Source organism: Lagenorhynchus albirostris, chromosome 2, assembly GCF_949774975.1.
Source record: "Lagenorhynchus albirostris chromosome 2, mLagAlb1.1, whole genome shotgun sequence".
Classification (NCBI taxonomy): domain Eukaryota; kingdom Metazoa; phylum Chordata; class Mammalia; order Artiodactyla; family Delphinidae; genus Lagenorhynchus; species Lagenorhynchus albirostris.
The window spans coordinates 26,508,589-26,523,122 of record NC_083096.1 but is presented as its reverse complement, the minus strand read 5'-3'; the positions used below and the strand labels follow the sequence as shown (position 1 = coordinate 26,523,122).

Here is a 14,534-nt window from a genome sequence, read left to right as displayed (position 1 = left end):
GAGTGTAGGAACCTCTCCCCTCCCCCAGCCTCCCTCAGGGGTGCCAGTCCCATCCTACCTCCAACTTTTCCTCCCCCCGCTCCTTCCTTCCTGTGTCCTACCTGGTGGCATGGGGATTCCTGTCCTCTTTGGTGTCTGAGGTCCTCCACCAGCACCTAGTGGATGTGTCCTCCTACTCCGCCATCTTCACTCCGCCCCTAACAATAAGGAATTTTAAAGCAATGGCACTGTGCTAGTTCATAACAAAGTACTGGCCACACACCTTATAGTTGATGTTCCCACATAAGTGTATTTAAAGCCATTGCTGTGTAGAGACTTCATGTGACAAGTCCTGCCTTTACTCTGGGGCTTGTGCCTTCTTTTTACTTTTTTTTTTCCCCATGAGTAAAGTGTTTCTCTAAGTTCTGTTGCTTTCCTTTTACTTAGTAACCTGTATTTTCAGGAAACAGGTAGACAGGGTGAAGTGGGAGAGGCCAGATGTATATAGTAATTCACATTTCAATCCCTGTAGATTGAAAAATATTTGAATTTGGCTTTTTGAGTTTGTGTGTTTCCCAGGAATTGTGTTCCTGGGAAGTAAAGGATTTCTCTTTACTGATTCCTGAGGAAGTAAAGGATTTCTCTCCCTTTTGTTATGTGTTGGAAGTCCACATAAATGTGTAATGTTATGTAAAAAATATGTACACACTAATACATGTATATATAGGAATATATTTGTCATTTATATATAGTGCTATCAGACCTTACAGCCTTTAAGGAGGTATGTGTGACTTTTGAAATGCACTCAAAAGGCCTCAGTTATAACAACCAAAGAATGTCTCCAAGTATTGCCAAACATTTCTTTGCAAGCAATTTCATCTCTTGTTGAGAACAATTAAACAAGAAAATTAATTGAGTTGTGTTTCATTGAGGAAGACTTTCGAGGAAAATTCACTGTTTTCCTTTGTACAGTTGCAGAGAACACTTCTGTGTCCAGATATTGGTGGGGGGGGGTGGTTCAACATTGACCAATTCTCCTATATTAGCTGGGGGTACTACCATTCAAAGTTCCAACAATATCTACCTAGAGTTAATGTCACATCCCACAAGTTAAGGGCTCAGTCCCACAAGACTGCACCCACTTCAGTTGCCAATTGCTGACTGACTGGTGATAAATCCAGGTTCCCATAACTTTCTCCTCAATTTCAGTAATTTGCTAAACAACTCACAGAACTCAGGGAAACACATTTACTGGTTAAAATAAAGAATATGGTAAAAGGATCCAGATGAACAACAAGGTCAAGGAGTACATAGGGCAAGGTCCAGAAGGGTTCTGAGTACAGGAACTTCTGTCATTGTGCAGTTGGGTACATCACCTGCTGGCATGTGGATGTGTCCACCAACCTGGAAGCTCTCTTACTCTCATACTTCAAGGATTTTTATGGAGACTTCATCAAGTAGGCATGATTGATTATTGACTCATTTTCCAGCCCTTCTCCACTCTCCAGAGAATGGGGGGAGGCTGAGCTGAGAATGGGAGGCTGAGCTGAAAGTTCCAAGCTTTTAACCATGGGTTGGTTTTTCTAGTGATCAGTTCCCAGCCAGGAGCCCACCGAGTTAACTCATTAGAACAAAAAGAATTTAGGGGCTCTGTGCCAGACGTTCCTATTACTCAGGAAATTAAAGAGTATTAGGAGCTAGGTGTCAGGAACCAGGGTCAAAGACCAGATATTAGGAACTGGGGTTAAAATATACGGAAAAGATGTATATATATAATTTCATAAAGACAAATATAATAGAAGCAATCAGTCATCTAAATTTATCATAGTTTCTTTTGCATTTTCTTTTAGGATTTAGAAGAAGAACGCTATTTATCTGTGGACAGTTCTCATACTTGCTTTCTGTGGTATTATAAGGTTATGTAAGTAATGCAGAAGAAAGGTAATTAATGCGTTTTAAAAGTATTTAGCTTTAATTAACCACAAATTGATTATCTGCATTATAGTTTCCATATAAGCTTTTATTCACCAATCAAGATGTCCTCAAATGTACCCAACTAATGCCCAACTAATAGTGAAGAACAAACAGTAAATATAACAATAGCAACCACTATTTGAACAAATACTGCTTCTACATGGTCATACTTTATGTAAATTAGCTATGTCAGTTTTCATAATTACCAGTTAAATGTAAGTATTACTATCTTTATTATAAATGAGGAAATGTAAGCTTGGATAGGTTAAATAATTTGGAAAAAATATGCAGCTACTAAAAGATAGCATTGGAAATTGACTCTGGTTTTTCAGATTACAGGCTTCTTTGGTTTCCATTGTATACATTATATTCCAAAAGTACTCTCGTTTTCTTAGATAGCTCTTCAAACTCTTTTTAAAATGATGGTGAATGAATATAACTAAGAAGGAAAAACTGGTACAAGAAAAAATAGTTAATTGCATTATAAAATCAATAAGTAAAATGCATCAATGAGTCAGAGTTTTGTTTTGTTTTGTTTTGTTTTTAGTATCATAGTCCAAGCATATCCTAAATACCGTGTAGGATAAAAAGAACTGTCTTATGTGGTCCCTGCTCTCCAGATGACTGTAATGTACCTAATTCTTTTTATGTACTTAATATCCCTTCCTTTGAGGGAACCATCCCTCCCCTATTCTGTGGTGAAATTATTAATTTCATGTGATTTATGTGGTACTACCTCCACAACCCCACATTTCATTGGCCACAGCAATTAGGTGAGGATGGCCATATGACCCAAACAGAACCTATCAGAATACTTGTGTCTTCGGTAAAGCATAATTGTTGCCGATAATTTCACTGTCCTGGTTTACATGGTCCCTTTAAGTCAGATGGCTCTGTAGTTTACGTGTAACCTTTGAACTGAAAGTCCTGATAGCTAGATTTCAGCAAGCCCCACCAGAAGTACACATTTACCCATTCTTCTCTGAATTACTGCCACTCTCCCAGAGCCTTACCAAGAAGCAAGGTTATGTAAGTAATGCAAAAGAAAAGTAATTAATGTGTTTTAAGAGTATTTAGCTTTAGTTAACCACAAATGGATTAGCTGATATATTTGTCTATACTTGAACAGATGCTGCATTATCTGTATTACTATAACTTTATTTTTTAAATCTTGAGAAGTGATAGTACAAATACCCACCCACCCTGACCCCAGCTCTTGTCCTCCTTCAGGAATTTCTTAGCTGTATCATGGACCTATTTTTTCTTCCTATAAATTTTTGGAATTGGTTTGTCAAATTCTACAAAAACCTTAGCTGGGATTTTTATAATTTGTCTAAATATTTTAATCAATTTGGGGTGTCTTTCTACTCCTGAATAATATATAACTCTCCATTTACTTAGGTCTTTTTACATGTCTGCCAATAAGATTTTGTAATTTTTAATAAAGGTTCCAGGACATTTTTATTAGACTTATTCCTAGGTACTCTTTTTCTTTTTTGCTATTATAAATAGTCAAAAATTTTAAATTACAATTTCTAACCAGTTATTCCTGTTGTATAGAATACAATTTACTTTTGAATGTTGATTTTTGCATTCAGCAACATTGCTAAACTCTTATATTGTGATAATTTATTTATATATTCTCTTGGAATTAAAAAAAATCAGATTACTTGCAAATAATGATGATTTTGTTTTTCTTTCTGATAAGTATGGCTTCCATTCCTTTTATTCTTACTGCATGTCTAGAACATCAAATACAATGTTTCTTAGAAGGGTGATAGCAGGTCTCCTTATTTTATTCCTGATCTTAAAAGGAAGACTCTCATCATTTCACTAGTTGTATAATATTTGTTACAGGTTATGAGTTAAACTTTGCCTGGTTAAGGAAGTTCCCTTTTATTCCAAGGTGGCTGTGGATTTTTTTATGAATTGGTGCTGAAATTTATTCAAAGTTTTTTTCTCTTCCACATAAAAGTTCATACGGTTTTTCTCTTTTACTATGTTAATCTGATGGATAATAGTTATTAATATATCCATATTAAACTAACCTTGTGTTTCTGGAATAAGCCAACTTGGTCTTGATGAATTAACTTTCATATACATTGATAGATTCCATTTGCTAATATTATTTAATTTTTTTTGTGTGTGAATATACATGAGTGAGATTGGCCTGTGGTTTTACTCCCCTTGTACTATCCTTTTCCTCTTTTGATATCAAGGCTATGCTAGACTCATCGTGTAAGTTAGGATGAGTTCTTTTCTGTTCTCTGAGAGATTTTGTATAAGATTGGAAATATATGTTCCTTGAATATTTGGTGGAAACTTGCATAGAAATATACCTGGACCTGGATTTTTTGAGTGTGTGTGGGGGAAATTTTATAACTATTAACTCAATTTCTTTAATGGTTAAAATCCTATTTTGGAATTCTAATTCTTATAAAATCCATTTTTGTAGTATTTTATTTCCAGGAATTCATCCATGTCTTCAGTTAGCAATTTTAGTATCAATTTTAATGTCATAAAGTTGTCCATAATATCCTCTTATATTTGTTTAATCACTGAAGTAATAGTAGGTATGCCTCTCTTTTATCATTTCTAATATTTTTATTTGTGCCTTCCTTCTATTTCCTTGTTCTTCTTCCTAGAGATATTTCTATTTTATTAGTCTTTTCAAAGAACCACCTTTTGGCTTTATTGAGCTTTTGTATTGTTGTCTATTTTATCTCAATTTGTTTTTTACATTATTTCTTTTTTTGAGTTTGTTTTTCTAAAGTTTTTGAATTAGTTATATAGCCTACTAGGCTTAAAACTTCCTTTTTTTTCGAATGTATGTGTTTAAGGAAATAAAATTTCTTCTAAGTACCTCTATAGCTGCATCAACAAATAGTGGAATATCTCATAATTGTAATTTTTCATTATTGCTCATAAATAATTGTTTAGTAACTGCTACAATTTGTTTGAGCAATGAGTTGTTTAGAAATGCATTTTTAAATTTACAGACATGAGCCTTTTAAATTATTGTTTTGTTATTGAATTCTAACCTAATTGTATTGTGATCACAAAAGCGTTAGAATCAAATCTTTGGCTTAGCATGTAGTCAAATTTTATAAATGTCTCGTGTGTACCTAAAGAAAATATATTTTCCTATTGTTGGATGAAGTATGCTATTTATGTCCAGTAGATCAGGTGTGTTAAGTGTACTGTTCAAAGTCTTGTGTACTTATTTGGCTCATTGTTGACTTGATATTGGCTAAAATTTCCCACTATGATGGTAGATACGTCACTTTTCCTTGTAGGTATGTAAATTTTTGCTTTTTATTTTATCTTTTAGTGCATATAACTTTAGAATTATTAAGATTTTTTGAAGAATTGAGACTTTGTTTGTAGTGACCTTGTTTCTCACTTGTAATGCTTTTCAACTTATGTTCTGTCTTATATTAATATGTTCATGTATCTTTAACCTTTGATTTTCAAGGCCTTAGAATTATTTTTCATTGACTTCTGGCTTCTGCTATTGCAGTTGAGAAGTCTGCTCTCTGTCTAATGGATTTTCCTTCTCTAGGTAATCATTATTTTCTCTGTAGCTGTTTTAAGAAGTTCAACCTTACCTATTGAGCTATACAAACTTTGCTATTGTAAGTTTCTTTATATTTATCCTACTTTTGATTTATTATAGTTCCTGAATCTGACGATTAAAGCCTTTCATAAATTCTGAAAATTCAGTTACTATCTTTTCAAATCCTGGTTTTCTCTCATTCTCTTTCTTCTTTCTTTTTAAATTTCCATAATAGAAACATGCCACCATTTCATTCTGTCCTTCCCGATGCTTCAAATCTTTTCACATTTCCTATCTTTTTATTTCCCATGACTCATTCTAGACTATTTTTTCAAATGTTTCTTTCAGTTTTCTAGTTCTCTCATCATCTGTGTTTAAATTTTTTTAATTACTAAAATCCTACTATCTAGAGGAAAGTACCATTGTATACTATATTCTACCATTTCTGCATTATTGCATCCATAACTGGCTGTGTAATCTGTTGGGTGCAGTACAAAATGAATATGGAGGGCCTCTGGTTCAAAAGCCAAGGGAAAAATACCATTAAAAGTATTAAATATAAAGCTTTTCCTTTCTTCTGTAGTTACTCTCTACCCGTCATGGCACTTTTTATTTGGAATATAATGTCATGCTCCCTTGGACATGAGAATACTCTTGGGTCAAGTACAAACTCATATAGTCTCCAGGTTTAGCGTGTGTGCAGCCCATTAGCTGCTCAATTTTCCCTCTCAACAGTCATTGGACTGACATATAATACTTCAACCAGGGGTGGGGTCTGAAGAAGTCAAACCAGACATCTTCCCTTACAGTGGACCTACCACCTCAACCCATAGCTGATAGGCAACCCTCAAGGATATTGCAACCTCTGCACTGTGACACCCTTGGTACCTGGATTGGGGGTGGGTGTGACACCCTTGGTACCTGCCTAGATGAGGCCTCCATCAGCCACACCATAATTTTGCTAGCTGGGGTTTGGGGAGGACAATTGCTGGCATGCCTTACTTCAAGATGTCACAGGACTTAAACACCCTATGCTGACCCTCCTCATACCTGAGCCCAGAACTAGTTTTCAGGACAAGGAGTGAGAAGGGAAAGGCCAGGCAGGACCCAAGGTACCAGGGCGTAATGAGTGGGTGGCCAAGAGCCTGTCCCATGGGAAAGATAAGTAATAGGAGACAGTACTGCATGAGCCAAACCTCCAAGTGCATGCTTCATTTTCCTATCATACTTCACGTACAAACCACAAGTTCAAAGATACATTTATTAAGAATTTCAAGACAGGGCTTCCCTGGTGGCGCAGTGGTTGAGAGTCCGCCTGTCGATGCAGGGGACATGGGTTCGTGCCCAGGTCCGGGAGGATCCCACATGCCGCAGAGCGGCTGGGCCCGTGAGCCATGCGCTCCACAGCAGGAGACGCCACAACAGTGAGAGGCCCACAAACCGGGGGAAAAAAAAAAAAAAAGAATTTCAAGACAGAGACTGCAAAGCATTAAACCTCAAGTACAAGGCCCTGCTGAGCATTGCCTCTCTTCCCTGGGCTTTCCTAACCTATTGACTCTGCCCACAAACCAGAATTCTGACCCGAGGGAAGAGAATTCATGGATCAGGTACTGTATTAGCATCTAAACTCTCTTGCTTTATTCTCTCTCTCCCCTAGGGTTAGAATACAGAAAAGGAAGGGAGAAGGATCCAAGGGGTCATGCTCAAATTATCATCTTTTTCAAATTCACTGTAACAATGTTCTGCTTCATCAGTCTATCCCAGTACTCTCTGCCTACTATCTGTCTATCCACTTAAACTGCTTTGGCAACGTTACTGAAAGTTTAATGGGATTTTTTTAGTCCTTTTACTGTTTGATTTCTGTACCACATTTAATGCTGGGTATCACTTATTTCTTCTTAAAACTCTCTCATTCCTTCACTAACCTAATACCAGTATCTTCTCTGTCTTTCTTTTTATTATACATTATTGTTAACTATAGTCACCATGCTGTACATTAGATCCCTAAAACTTACTCATCTGCTTCCTTTGCTGTGCAGAAACATTTTAGTTTAATGTATTCTTACTTTTTGATTTTTACTTTTGTTGCTTATGCTTTTGATGTCATATCCAAAAACTCATTACTAAGCCTGATATCAAAGAGATTCTTCCCTATGTTTTCTTCTAGGAGTTTCACAGTTTCGGGTATAATATTTAAGTTCTCAGTCCATTTTGAGTTGATTTTTTTTAAATTTATTTATTTTTGGCTGTGTTGGATCTTTGTTGCTGTGCGCGGGCTTTCTTTAGTTGTGGCGAGTGGGGGCTACTCTGTTGTGGTGTGTGGGCTTCTCATTGCAGTGGCTTCTCTTGTTGTGGAGCACGGGCTCTAGGTGTGTGGGCTTCAGTAGTTGTGACACATGGGCTCAGTAGTTGTGGCTTGCAGGCTCTAGAGTGCAGGCTCAGTAGTTGTGACGCATGGGCTTAGTTGCTCCGTGGCATGTGGGATCTTCCCAGACCGGGGCTCGAACCCTTGTCCCCTGCATTGGCAGGCAGATTCTTAACCACTACACTACCAGGGAAGTCCTTGAGTTGATCTTTTGAGTGGTATAAGGTAAGGGTCCAGTTTCATTGTTTTGCATATGGATATCCAATTTTTCCAACACTATCTCTTCTTTGCCCATATCCTGTTCTTGGTGCCCTTGTCAAACATTAGTTGACCATATTTGTGAGGGTTTAATTCTGTGCCCTTATTCTGTTCCATTGCTCCATGTATCTATTTTAATGCCAGTACCATACCGTTTTGATTACTATAGATTTGTATTGTACTTTGAAATCAGGAAATGTGATGCCTCTGGCTTTCTTTCTCAAGATTGCTTTGACTCTTTGGGGTCTTTGGGGCTCCATATGTATTTCAGAATTGTTTCTTCTATTCCTGTGAAAATTCCGTTGGATATTTGATATGCATTTCATTGACTCTATATAAGATTTTGGGTAGTATGAACATTTTAACAATATTAACTCTTCCAATCCATGAACATGGGATATTTTTCCATTTATTTAAGTGTTCCTCAGTTTCTTTCATCAATGTCTTATAATTTTTGGTATATAGATATTTCACTTCCATGGTTAAATTTGTTCCTGTACTTTATTATTTGTGTTGCTATTGTTGCTTTCTTTATTTCTTTTTCAGATAGTTTATCATTAGTATATAGAAATGCAACTGATTTCTGCATGTTGATTTTGTATGCTGCAACTTTCCTGAATTTATTGATTAGTTCTAACAATTTTGGGGTGGACTCTTTAGGATTTTCTATATACAAGATTATATCATCAACAAACAGAGACAATTTTATTTCTTTCTTTCCAATTCAGATGCCTTATTTTTCTTTTTCTTGCCTGATTGCTTTCTCTAGGACTTCAGTTATTATGTTGAATAGAAATGGTGAGAATGAGTGCCCTTGTCTTGTTCCTGACCTTAAAGGAAAAGCTTTCAACCTTTCATGACTGAGTAGATGTTAGCTGTGGTGTGTCATATCTTGCCTTTATTATGATGAAGTATGTTCCTTCTATATCCAATTTGTTGAGGGTTTTTATCAATCAAGGATAATGTATTTTGTCAAATGCTTTTTCTGCATATATTGAGAAGATCAAATGATTTTTGTCTTTCAGTCTATTAATGTGGTTATCACATTGATTTATTTTCCTATATTGCATTCCAGGGACAAATCTCACTTGATCATTGTGTATGATCCTTTTAATATGCTGTTGAATTTGGTTTGCTAGTATGTCACTGAGAATTTTTGGATCTGTATTCATCAGGGATGTTGGCCTGTAGTTTTCTTTTCTTGTAGTGCCCTTATCTGGTTTTGATATTGGAGTAATGCTGCACTTGCAAAAAGAGTTTTGAAATATCCACTCCTCTTCAGTTTTTTGGAAGAGTTTGGAAAGAATTGGTATCAATTCTTCCTTAAATGCTTGGTAGAATTCACCAATGAAGCCATCAAATACTGGGCTTTTTCTTTGTTGGGAGATTTTTGCTTACTAATTCAAGCTTCTGACTCATAATTGGTTTGTCTGATACTCTGCTTCTTCATGATTTATTCTTGGTAGGTCATATATTTTTAGGAATTTATCCATTTCTACTAGATTGTCCAATATTTTGGCCTAATTGTTCATAGTAGTCTTTTATGATTTCTTTAAAAATTTCTGTAGAATTGGTAGTGATTTTCTCATTTTCATTTCTGATTTCAGTAATTTGAGTCTTCTTTTTTCGTAGGTAGTCTAGCTAAAGTTTTGCCAATTTTGTTTATCTTTTAAAAAAATTCTTAGTTTTATTCTTTTTTTGGTCTCTTTTATTTCTGTTCTATTTCACTGTTATTTCCTCTCCTTTGCTAATTTTGAATTTAGTTTCTTTCTTTTTTTTTTTTCTATTTTCTTCAGGTATAAAGTTATATTGTTTATTTGAGGTCTTTCTTTTTTCTGAGTGTGGGCATTTATCACTATAAATATCCCTTCTTGACTTGAACTTTTATTGCTCCATCCCATAAGTTTTGTTATGTTGTGTTTTTATTTTCATTGTTTTAAGATATTTTTTGATTTTCCTTTTTTATTTCATCTTTGACCCATTGGTTGTTCAGAAGTGTGTTGTTTAATTTACACATATTTGTGAATATTCTAGTATTCCCTCTGTTATTGATCTAGTTTGATACCATGGTATGAAAAGATGAAGAAAAATCAGAAAAGATACTTGGTATGATTTCAGTCTTTTAAAATTTGCTACAACTTGTTTTTACCTCACATTTGATCTATCCTGAAGAATGTTCCATGTGTGCTTGAGAAGACTGTGCATTCTGCTGTTGGATGGAATGTTCTTTAGGCCCATTTGGTGTAAAGTATAGTTCAAGTACAACATTCCTTTATTGATTTTCTGTCTAGATGATCTATCCATTGTTGAAAATGGAATCCTCTACTATTATTATATTGTTGTGTATTTCTCCTTTTAGATCTGTTAGTTTTGCTTAGTATATTAGGTGCTCTGATGTCGAGTGCATATATATTTACAACTGTTATTTCCTCTTGAATAATTTGTTTTTATTATTATATATTGAATTTCTTTGTCTCTTGTTACACTTTTTTACTTAAAGTCTATTTTTCCTGATATAAGTATAGCTATCCTCGCTCTTTTTTTGGCTTTCATTTACCTGGAATATGTTTTACCATCCCTTCACTTTGAGCCTATATATGTCCTTGAAGCTGAGGTGAGTCTTTTATAGGCAGCATATAGTTGGGTCTTGTTTTTTTTTTATCCATGCAGCCACTGTATGCCTTTTGATTGGAGAATTTTATCCATTTACATTTAAAGTAATTTTTTTAAGATAAGGACTTGTTAATGCTGCTTTATTAATTATATTCTGGCTCTTTTGTATCCCTTTGTTCCTTTCTTCCTCTCTTGCTGTTCTTTTGTGAATTGATGATTTTCCATAGTGGTATTCTTTTACTCCCTTCTATTCATCTTGTATGTATCTACTATAACTGGTGTGTGTGTGGTTGAAACATCTTATAGATATAACAGATTGTCTTTTCTTTTTTTATTGAAATATAGTTGATACACAATATTGTGTTAGTTTCAGGTGTACAACAAAATGATTTAGTTTTATGTACATATATTTTTTTCAGATTATTTTCCATTATAGGTTATTAGTAGATTTTGAATATAGTTCCCTGTGCTATACAGTAAATCCTTGTTACTTATCTATTTTATGCAAAGTAGTTTGTATATGTTAATCCCACACTCCTAATTTATACCTGCTTCCCATTCCCCTTTGGTAACCATACGTTTATTTTCTATGTCTGTGAGTTAGTTTCTGTTTTGTATATAGATTCCATATATAAGTGGAATATAATATTTGTCTTTCTCTGACTTACTTCACTAAGTGTAATATTCTCTAGGTCCATCCATTATTGTGGCAAATGGCAATAATTCATTCTTTTTGTCTGAGTGATATTCCATTGTATATATGTACCACATCTTCTTTATCCATTCCTCTGTTGGTGGACATTTAGGTTGCTTCCATGTATTGGCTATTGTAAATAGTGCTGCTATGAACATTGGGGTGCATGTATCAAATTAGAGTTTTTGTCATTTCTGGATATATACCCAGGAGTGGGATAGCTGGATCATATGGTAGCTCTGTTTTTGTTTTTTCAAGGAACTTCCTTATTGTTTTCTATAGTGGCTGCACCAATTTGTATTCCTACCAACAATTTAGGAGGGTTACCTTTTCTCCACACCCTCTCCAGCATTTATTAACTGTAGGCTTTTGATGATAGCCATTCTGACCAGTGTAGGGTGATACTTCATTGTGGTTTTGATTTGCATTTCTTTTAATAATTAGCAGCATTCAGCCTCTTTTATGTGCCTGTTGGCCATCTCTATGTCTTCTTTGGAGAAATGTCTATTTAGAGGTATTTTGCCCAATTTTTGATTGGGTTGTTTGTTTTTATTATATTGAGTTGTATGAACCACTTGTATATTTTGGATATTAACCCTTTCTCAGTTGCATCATTTGCAGATATTTCTCCCTTTCCATAGGTTGTCTTTTCATTTTGTTGATGGTTTCCTTTGCTGTGCAATAGCTTTTAAGTTTAATTGGGTCCCATTTGTTTATTTTTTCTTTTATTTCTTTTGCCTTGGGAGACTGATCTAAGAAAACATTGGTACAATTTATGTCAGAGAATGTTCTACCTATGTTCTCTTCTAGGAGTTTTATGATGTACTATTTTATATTTAGGTCTTTAAACTATTTTCAGGTATTTTTTAATATGGTGTGAGGGAGTGTTCTAATTTCGTTGATTTACATGTAGCTGTCCAGCTTTCCCAATACCACTTGTTGAAGAAACTGCCTTTTCACCATTATATATTCTTGCCTCCTTTGTTACAGATTATTTGACCATAGGTGTGTGGGTTTGTTTCTGAGATCTCTGTTCTGATCCATTGATCTACACATCTGTTTTTGTGCCAATACCACATGTTTTGATTATGTAGCTTTGTAGGATAGTCTGAAGTCTGAGGGTTATGCCTCCAGCTTGGTTCTTTTTCCTCAGGATTACTTTCGCAATTCTGGGTCTTTTGTAGTTCCATATAAGTTTTAGGATTATTTGTTCTAGTTCTGTGAAAAAATGTCACGGGTATTTTGATAGGGATTGCACTAAATCTGTAGATTGCTTTGGGTAGTATGGCCATTTTAACAATATTAACTCTTCCCATCCAAGAGCATGGGCTATCTTTCCATTTCTTTAAATTACCTTCAATTTACTTTATCAGTGTTTTTTTGTTTTTGTTTTGTTTTGTTTTGTTTTTGCGGTATGCGGGCCTCTCACTGTTGTGGCCTCTCCCATTGCAGAGCATAGGCTCCGGATGCACAGGCTCAGCGGCCATGGCTCACAGGCCTAGCCACTCCGCGGCATGTGGGATCTTCCCGGACCAGGGCACAAACCCGTGTCCCCTGCATTGGCAGGCGGACTCTCAACCACTGCGCCACCAGGGAAGCCCTATCAGTGTTTTATAGTTTTCAATGCATAGATTTTTCACCTCCTTTGTTAAGTTTGTTCCTATTTTTTTGAATGAGATTTTTCAACAGGACTGTTTTTTCACTTTCTCTGTCTGATATTTCATTGCTAGTATAAAAATGCAACAGATTTCTATATATTAATATTTTATCCTGCTACCTTGCTGAATTCATTTATTAGTTCTAATAGTTTTTGTGTGGAGACTTTAGTATTCTCTATATAGAATATCATGTCATCTGCAGATAGTGACAGTTTTACTTCTTCCCTTCCAATTTGGATATCTTTTATTTATGTCTCTTGTCTGATTGCTGTGGGTAGGACATCCAATACTATGTTGAAGAGAAATGGTGAGTGCGGGGATCCTTGTCTTGTTGCAGATTTTAGTGGGAAGGGTTTCAGTTTTTCAGCATTGAGCATTATCTTGGCTGTCGATTTGTCATAAATGGCTTTTATTATATTGAGATATGTTCCACATATACCCACTTTGGTGAGAGTTTTTATCTTGGATGTTGAATTTTGTCAAATGCTTTCTCTGTGTCTATTGAGATGATTATGTAGTTTTTGTCTTTACTTTTCTAAATGAGGTGGCTGTGTTGCTGCCTGGGAGCAGGGCTGCCAGATTTGGTGCTAAGCTGTGGTGTGGAGTGGATGGAACCAGGGCACTCTGACTGGCTCCTTGCTGTATACTCCTGTCCAGGGCCTGTCCATCCGAGATTTAGAGCCTAGCCCCACGTTCTTGTGGTGCAGCCCTGTGTGCACACTGACAGTGTCTGCTACATCTGGACTCACCACCACTGTGCACACATGCTGATAATGGGCTCTGAGGCTCCCCCTAGTCATACCCCATGTTCTTCAGTTGTCTCTGCTTAGCTAGAGTCCTCTGCCAGGGCCTGTCTTCCCAAGATTCAGTGCTTGTCCACTCTGTATTCTTGTGACATCACCCAGTGTGCCCACTGACATCTGCCAGGTTTGATCTGCTGCTCCCATGTGTGTGCTGACAGTGATCTCTGCGGTTCTGCCCAGATCATACCCAAGGTGTCCCATCTGTCTCTGCATAGGTAGAATGAATCTTTGCTAGAGTTTGCACCAGGCAGTGGTGTACGGAGAGCAGGGCAAGGGTGTTTGCCCCTTCAGACTGGGAAGTGCTGCAAGGCAGCAGCCACCAGTGCAAGTCTCTCTCTCCTCCTTAATTGTTAGCAAGCCAGCATGTGTGCACTCCTTGCGAGCAGAGTCTAGGCTTCTCCAGTCCTTCTGTCTGTCTCAGTGGATTTCCCAGCAGGTAAGTGGGCTCCCTAGGACAGCCAGTGAGGACCTTCTCTTCCTTACAGATACCTTCCATGGGTGCCAGTCCTGACCTGATGTGCTTCTTTTTTCTGTCCTACCCAGTTATGTGGAGATCTTTCTTGCAGTTTTGGTTGTTAGGAGATCTTCTGCCAGTTTTCAGTGAGACTTGTTCCACATGTAGATGTATTTTTGA

The 14,534-nt window shown here is 36.3% G+C and overlaps 1 protein-coding gene across 1 annotated transcript in view; it reads left to right on the top strand.

Annotated features, from left to right (window-relative positions):
* Window positions 1-14,534, top strand: part of CATSPERE (catsper channel auxiliary subunit epsilon) — a 241,170-nt gene that overhangs the window by 28,362 nt on the left and 198,274 nt on the right. The window contains exon 5 of the mRNA XM_060142069.1: window positions 1,830-1,900. Coding sequence (XP_059998052.1) covers window positions 1,830-1,900 — 71 coding nt within the window. The remainder of the gene's footprint in view (window positions 1-1,829; window positions 1,901-14,534) is intronic.